An 8,457-nucleotide genomic window follows, 5' to 3' on the forward strand; every position below is an offset into this window, starting at 1 on the left:
TTCGATCACGTTGTGTACAATTGTGTTCTGCTTGTGTCACGGTAAGTGCTGCAGAATTTTGTTGCCTTCTTGGCTACGAGTCGAGAATCGTGCGTTATTTTCTTTCTATTTATAATTCGATAGTCATACTTATGCGCGCGTAAAGCACAATCGATGACATTAAATATTGATAATTTGCAATCTTGAAAACTTGATCTATCGCTAAATGTACTTATCTTTTGTACTGCAAGTTCAGGCAACTGCAGTTAATATATCATATGATTTGTCGCATTTATCATTGATGAAGATTACAAAGAACTTATCTCTCTCTCTCTCTCTCTCTCTCTCTCTCCCTGATACGAGGAACGAACACTTTTTTTTAAAAGAAAAGAGAAAATTAACAAAATTAATCTAAAGGTGCAGGAATGGGGCAGGAATGGACCGCTTTATATCCTCAAGCTAAAGTCAATACAAACTTTGAAAGGACTATTCGATTTGCACTCCGATATAGATGTACACATAATCATACATAAATATGGCCCGCTTTGTAAAAGAAGATTAACGTTAAAAGAACTACGAGAAAATGATAGCTTTATTATTAATACCAAGATTAATATGGAAAAAAATAAGAAACGCTTATCTTTCTCTCTCTCTCGTTTTCACCTTCAAGAAATACACGCACGCACATATATACATACATACATACATATATACGTAACATACGCGCACGTACACTTTCGAGGCCAAGAGGATGACGCAAACCTCTCTGTCTCTTCTTTACCCCCGCATGATACCGATGATCAGGATCGGGCCAGAGCGATACGGACGAGGCGATGGCGACGGCAGCTCTTCTGCGGAACAAACCGAGCCCGGGCTCCACAACTTTGGAGGACGTACTCGACTCCCTTCTGGGACTGCCACCCGCGTCGCGTACCCCGAGTCCTGGTCCGGGAGGACCCGTCGTGACCGCCACGTCCGCCATCCGTCATCGCCATACGAATGCCGCTGTCGGCCAGGCGAAAGCCGGGAAGAGCTGCAACGACCTACGCCAAGACCTCCAAGGTAGGAGGACTATGTAAGTTTTCGTTCCGATCGGCAGATCCCACCAAGAAACGATCGATCTCTATCGTACGACGCCCTATTCTTCGTATCCCGAAGAGCGAACGCGTGCGCATCGAGTGTCTCGTATGGAACTATCAACGCCGACGACCAAAGTTGTCGCGACAAAATATCCATTTCGTTTTATTTTATTTAATTTTTAAAATATTTTTCGTCAAAAAATGATTTTTCGCATAAAATTTTCCCATTATGTATCTTCGGAAGAGAAACTTCATTTCTTAAAAATTTTATTTTCCCTCTCTTTTGGCGCGATAAAGATACGCGGTGTATATACGTTTTTCGGGACACATCTCGATGTACACGGGATCGACTAATACGTATATTCTGCTTCGCGATGCAAAAGCAGTAATTTGCGTTTCTCTTCGCCTCACCTTTCACTCGCGTAAACTGCACCCGTAACTTGAACGAGGAACCAGATTCGCGCACGGATGATACTCAAAATTACATACATCATATCATATGTATATATACATCCCTACATTCTTACATTATTATCGCCGCAAAAGTAAAAAAATTACTTTGACAAAAAGAAAAACCTCTCTTCTCATTCTAAATACTCTAAAAGAATCTTAATTTCATCATTAAAAACCACAAAGAAGATAAAATTACGCAAGATTAGAAATTTTATTTTTTAACTCGAGAGTCTAGACTCTTCAGCCTCTGAGTCAATCATCAACTTGTCGATATGTGCGAGAACGTCATCTGACACACCGAGAAGAGGCGATAACGCGTGTCTCGATGCCTTCCTTCCCTCGCCGAACTTACGTTCTTTTACACCTTTGCAGAGGCGAGCCTAAGGGCGTGTAAAGCCCCTCGCGGGGTCGTAACCACCCCCGAATCCGAGGACAAGTTTGGCCGTGGCCGGCAGTCGCAGCAGTCGCTCGCTGCTTATCGCGCGAATGATTAGGCGAGCGCGTGCGATTAATGACACGAGCCGAGACGGAGATCGTAAGGCAACAATCATCATCAAGACTCTCGACACACACTCTCTCTCTCTCTTGTATTTTTTGTAATCTTTCTCTACAAGTCTGTCACTCTTTTTAATAGCGCTGTTTTACACTTTCCCGCAATCTGTTTCCATCTTTCTGTATAATTTCATCGAAGATGCTTAATTATAAATTATTGAACTTATAAAAACACAATGTTATAAATTTCATCGAAAGGTTTATAGAGCGAGCAACGTTTCGTTCCTTTTAGAAGGTTTAAATATATATGCATATTTTGCTTTTAATGCAGAAAGCGTAAAAAAGAGTACAGACTTTTTGTGCTTCTGTGCACATTGATGACACGTGCACAGCTCGATGTCAAGCTCGATGGGGTGGGTTGGACGCAGATTTAATTCGCTCCTATGCAAATTTGTCATATTATACAATAGTATCGAATCACTCCTATTGTGTAACAATGCTTTTCGTAATTGTAATCTATATTCGACGAGTGCTCACTCACTTTACAATATAATTTTAAATCTCAAATACATATATATGTATATATATCTTTTTATTTCCTTTATCAGTATTTAATATCGTTCAAATTCACCATTTTCCTTATTACAACTAGATTATTCACTATAACTATAATTACTTTCGTAAATTACAAAACATTTATTTATGATTTTAATTTTACATCTGTTTTCTTTTCTTTCTAATGGAATTTCAATCTATCGCAATTATCTAAATTGCTTTATAATGCTTTAGTTAGGTACAAAATTGTGAAGCCACCACTGACACAAGCGAAATGCTAATTAACGGCAAAGTAATTTAGATTTTTGCTAGGGTTGTAGAAGGGGGGGGGGAGGGATATGTAAGTGCGTTATTAAGAAATATATCACGCCGATCACTATCATCACGCTCATACGGCTTGCTTATAATCATCACGTTATTGTGCTTAACGCGTCTCTCGCTCTGGCTCTCGGTGATGATGACGGAGGAAAGTGAGAACGAATTTGCATCCCCTCGTTCGATATAACATCATTCTCCTATACTAAATCATTCATTAATATTTCATGATATCATTTTGATATTCCGAAGCATCGATCAACACCATCATTTTTCGTTTAATATCGTCATTTTAATATAATAACGCAATCAAAGAGCCAAATTGTATTACATCCATATTTTGAGATAAAAAACGGAAATTATGTTAATCTAAGATCTAAGCAATAATGTTAAGACCATTTCCGGTATCTCCCTTCTTTTGTCATTTTATACGAAAAGCGCCTGAAATTGAACGTTTTGTATAAAATAAAAAGAAGACTCATGTCTCTGGATCCTGTATATCCACAAAGTGATGATACTCGTGTTATAACGACTCGAATTGGCCTTGACAAAACATTGTTTGGATTTGTCTAAAGAAATGAGCAAAAACTTATTCTTTATTGGGTAAATTATATATTTGACAAAAAACTATGGAATTTTTACTTTCTAAAAATACGGATGGCGATTTGGAAATAACTCTTAATTCACGATCGTTCTCTGGCCTCTCTCATCGTTTTCTCTTATAAATTTTGTTCGCGTTATCTGGTATCTCTCATACTGATGAAGACAAACGACTTGACCTGTCACAGAGTCCGCTAGGAGCGTGATGGACGTTCATCAGGTGGCCGCCGAGGATCAACGCAACTTCTACTCCGGCGAGTTGTTAAGACGGAAGAGCGAGGGCAGCGATACCCTACCCGTCTCACGAGCCACGACGGCTGCGTCTTCCTCGTCGCTGATGCCGAATCGGGGTGGTGCGACGCGTCATCGCAGAGTATCCTTCGACAATGTACAGGATTCTACTACCAATGGCAGCTCGGCTGTGGACAAGGTGATACGCTGCCGCAACAACAAGTGCGGCAACTCTACTACCTTGGCGGAGGCGAGGAGGATCTACAAGAGCTGCCACAACTGCACCTGTCTGTACTGCTCGCGCGAGTGTCGACGAGCTCACTGGCAGCGTCATCGTAGGACCTGTCTTCATTCTCGAGCCGGCAGTCTCTGCCGTCAAGTATTGTCCTCGGCGAAGGAGGATCCGGTCACTCTGAAGCATATCTCCGCCCTCGCTCGACGAGGCCACGACGCTCACGGTCGCGGTGCGGTCAAGTGCTTCTTCTCGAGCCCCGAGGCGGCCGAGCGCTTCGTCGGCAACGGCTTCGCCGATCTTGGTGAGCCCACCTACGTGCGGTGGTCGGATTTACTTCCTGGCGAGATGGGCGCTGAGCTATACGCCGAACTGATGCGCCTCTGCAAGACGTACAATCCAGAGGCTCGGCTAGTGCTTTACGTAGCGGTATGCGTAGTCAGCGAGGTGCCAACCAGCGGTGCTGTTAGGTGGGAAAGGCAATTAGTATCCCGATGCGCGAAGATCAGACTCGATGGAGCGATGAAGCAGCACGTTTCCTCGTCTTCGGCGTCACCGCAGGCCAGAAGACAGCAGACACCCGCGTCGCCCTGTAATATCACTCGGGAGATGGACTCGCCGGAAACCCTGGTACTGACATCGTTACCCGGAAACAACGGTCAGAACACGCCGCGGAGGGCCCGCGAAATCAGTTTCAACAACATCCAGCGGCAGCTCAGGCTCAGAGGAGTTTCTTTAAGAAGACACTTTCCCCAGGTCTACCGGAAGCTCTGTTCCTACGTGGATGGCTCGGTGGATAAGTTTGCGCCAGTGACTATCTATCCCAGGGATCAGGCATCCGGTAAGAGCTTTATGTGCATCATCATGCTGGATGCAGAGCCTGAACGTTTACAACTATTGCCTACGGACTCGTCCAGGGTCAGGACGGTGGACATTAGCGTGGAACAAGAGTGAAGCTCCATATCCTTGAAGAACGGTATTTAAAAATGCTCGGGAACAAGATACGCGCTTCTCAGAATTTTCCTCAGGTTCTCAGATGGAAGTCGGAAACTTTGTCATCCCTTGTTCAAGATGAAAACGATTAATGTTAACCAGCGGTACAAGAATGAAGATCACATCTGGATGAAGGAAGAATCGAAAATGATTGAAATATCAAGAGACGTTGCTCTCTCAGGATTTTCCTCAGGTTTACGGGGAGGGGATTAAAGAAGAGATGTCGTCATTGCTGTCGACGGACTTCTTTAGATTGACGACGACTTTAATAAGGCAAATTCAGATGATACGAAAATCTGAAAGATATCTTAATTTAATCGGATATCATTCAGATGTTTATATTATTTGGGAAAATTGTATCTAGATAGAAGCACAGATGAAAATGTTAACAAAAGTCTCAAATGAATCTAGTAAAACTCGACTCGATGCCAGTTTGCATAGATTCGCATACACATACATATATACATATATACACAAAGACTGTTTCTATCTTTTCTTCTAAAGAAAAAAAAAAAAAGATCGACTGCGAAGAATATGAAATGTCGCTTTGTTCATATTCACCTTCTTTTGCGACATTCTATATATCTCGCGATCGTATTAAGGCAACCCTCTGGCCGTTGCTGTGTGAGATGTTTATCAATCGTTTGCCGAGGATGAGTCTTATTGCAAGATCAACTATTATCGACCGTTTAATCCTTTCTTAACTCATAAAACACATAATTAATTCTCTTCGAGAATCAGAATAATAAAATTGCATTTACATAATTTCTATATATCATACAATTCGGTAAAGCAATAATAATGCACATTTATTATGCAAATTTTATTTTTGATAATCGCTGATAAAGAATTATCAATCTAATTTATCATAATAATGATAATTTATTACAATAATTCTAATTAATATCACTTTTTTCTGGCAACTCTTTTTAACGAGGGGATTGAAAGGATAGGCGATGATTTCAAGTTCTCGGCGAATGTAATGGAAAGTAATATTTAGAGTACTTTGTTGTGTCTTTGTTCAACTTTGCATTGTTTAAATTTTATCGTATATATATATATTAATATATATGTGAAAAGAGACGAAAGACAATTTTTTCTCAGCGGATATATGATAATCGAATAAATTGAATTATGAAATTTCGCTTAGATCCCACGTGCTATCGAAAACCAATTATAATTGTGTGATATAAAAATGGAAAAAAAAATTTCGAGAAATATATATATCAAAATTTTTAACATTTGTTTGCAAATATCAATTTACTAAGAGAGAATAGTTGCCTTACTTTTCGTCATGGCATATATAATTCTCGTATCTTGTTATTAATCGAATGAATTTAATAATATAAATATATATAATCGTGAAATTCTTTTCATATCTGTAATTCTTCAAACGCATGGAAAAAAAAGAGACGAATATATTTCGCGCATAAGGTTTTGTCGCAAGTGTATCATTCACCTCTATGACATTGTGCCAAATGAGAAAAACGAAATTAATCGTATATTACGGAGAATAAATTTTCGAAATATTATCGCAAGGGACATTGACGCCTTTGGATATGATCTCAATTTATATCAAAAGAGAGAACGAAAGAGAGAACGTGCATAATTTTGGCTGAAAGGTTTTTTCATGGATCAACGAATCCCCAATTTATTAATAGTAAGCATAGCTTAAGTCGAGCTGCATAACGAAATGACGTTACAAAAAAGGCTGATCCATTTCTAATAGAAAAGAAGAGCGATTGATAATGGTGCCAATGATAACGTCTCGAGACTCGCAACACATTATCACTTTACACTGATATATACAAATAAAAGCATACTAAAAGGAACTTGCAATCTGAAAGTTTTCATCAAGAATGTCGCGGCGTCATCGAGCGACGATTAATCAAGCAATCGATGCTTCTGTAATTTTAATTGAATAGATATTGTAATTAATGGAGGCATTATACGAGAAACAGAGAATATTTGCGATTTCTTACGTTAGTTGATAGAGTCAATATCCGTTTCTATCGTTAAATGCAATTCTTAAGAATGAGACGGAAAATGAATCAAATCAAAGAGGAAGCATCCTAGTGCCAATAATAAAATGCCACGAATATTTCTACATTCTACAACGAGAAATATACCGGTTCTCGATTTGCTATCGAGCATCCAGAATTCAACCTTACGACGAGATCCATATTTCGTATGCACACGATCGCGATGGTCCTCATTACGATTATTGATCTCGATTAATCGCATTCCTTTGTGTAGCGAGAGTATAAAATTATTATTATCTCAACGCGTTTGCTCGATCATTCGTTCATCCATTACATTATCAAGCTTGCGACCAATGTTGATCCTTCGTTTACGTTTGTACATAGCGCTATTAAAGGAATATATATATATATTTAGAAAATGAATTAGAGGTAAAAGAGAGCAATTTTACTAGCACGAGAAGGAGAGATTTAAAGGATGGATCAAAATTCACGAGTAGGTGACTTATTCGGAGATCAGTCCTCGTTATATCCTCGATAGTTCCTTTTTCCTATCTCTATTACAAGGACGATCACTGCGATTTCATTATACAGGTTGTATGATAAAGAGTATATATTGATTTCGGCGCTTGACGATACACCTTGTATAAATATATTTATATATCCACACATTTGCGCTTTATAAAAGTATATAACGAAAAGTGAGGGAACATCGGTCGGAGAAGAAAACTCAATTTCTGTTATATTAAATGTATATACAGTGTGTTTGTAGAAGAATCTACATCTATTTCTAGAACGTTTATTATATAAAAGAAGAGTAATATAAATGCTATGCGCGTTATCATAAATTTTTAGTCATGATATAGAGCTTGCAAATTGACAGAAATATACCCAGAATATTTTTGATCTGTAAAATATTTTCTCGATTGATTAAATATTAAATATTTACTACTTAATCCTAGACAATTTCTATATAAAAGATAAATAGTATATTGAGTTTGCAGAAATAGATGGAAATTTTATGAGCACTCTGTATCACTCCGACTGATAAAACGAGAAAGCTATTGTTCGACAAATAATTTAGAAGAGTAATAAAGAAAAAAAGCAATCGCGCGTATCCGCGAAAAAGGAAATTATGCGACTCAATTGATCGCGAACGAGCAATCTCAACCCGCACATAGTCACTCTAAAATCTTAAGATATCGTTTCAACGTCTATATTTATCGGTGCTATTAAAATGTGCTACCATTGTTTTCGCATCTGTGTATGTCTCGATTTTTCAAATAAAATGTTAATTTTATTATATAGTCCCACAGTGTATCCTCTCGCTAAAACACCGAGAAATATATCGTAGAAATAAAATTTATAAAAAAGTAATAATTAAAATATATATAAACTAAAAGATCACTATACAGGATATAAATTTATATAGATTAAGGAATGAAAAATTTCAGTAAGTTTTCTAAAATAATTTAAAAGTTATTTCGATTTATATATTGGGATTATTATGGAAAATAAATTTGTTACTTGGATAGTGGGAAAAAAATTT

At 38.4% G+C, this 8,457-nt stretch overlaps 1 protein-coding gene across 14 annotated transcripts in view; it reads left to right on the top strand.

The window, feature by feature from the left end:
- LOC138937135 (uncharacterized) overlaps window positions 1–8,266 on the top strand; it is a 47,346-nt gene extending 39,080 nt beyond the window's left edge. For 8 of the 14 annotated variants that reach the window (XM_070303083.1, XM_070303084.1, XM_070303082.1 and 5 more), the window contains 2 exons: window positions 784–1,041; window positions 3,662–8,265. In XM_070303083.1, coding sequence (XP_070159184.1) covers window positions 784–1,041; window positions 3,662–4,890 — 1,487 coding nt within the window. In that variant the 3' untranslated portion in view covers window positions 4,891–8,265. Of the gene's footprint in view, window positions 1–783; window positions 1,055–1,883; window positions 2,047–3,661 lie in introns of those variants that run through there. The other 6 variants (XM_070303089.1, XM_070303091.1, XM_070303093.1 and 3 more) reach the window with 5 other exon arrangements.
- The last annotated feature ends 191 nt before the right edge of the window (window positions 8,267–8,457 follow it).

This window comes from Polyergus mexicanus, unplaced genomic scaffold (genome assembly GCF_030449975.1).
Source record: "Polyergus mexicanus isolate NDT 795.1 unplaced genomic scaffold, iyPolMexi1.0 SCAF_10, whole genome shotgun sequence".
Lineage (NCBI taxonomy): Eukaryota > Metazoa > Arthropoda > Insecta > Hymenoptera > Formicidae > Polyergus > Polyergus mexicanus.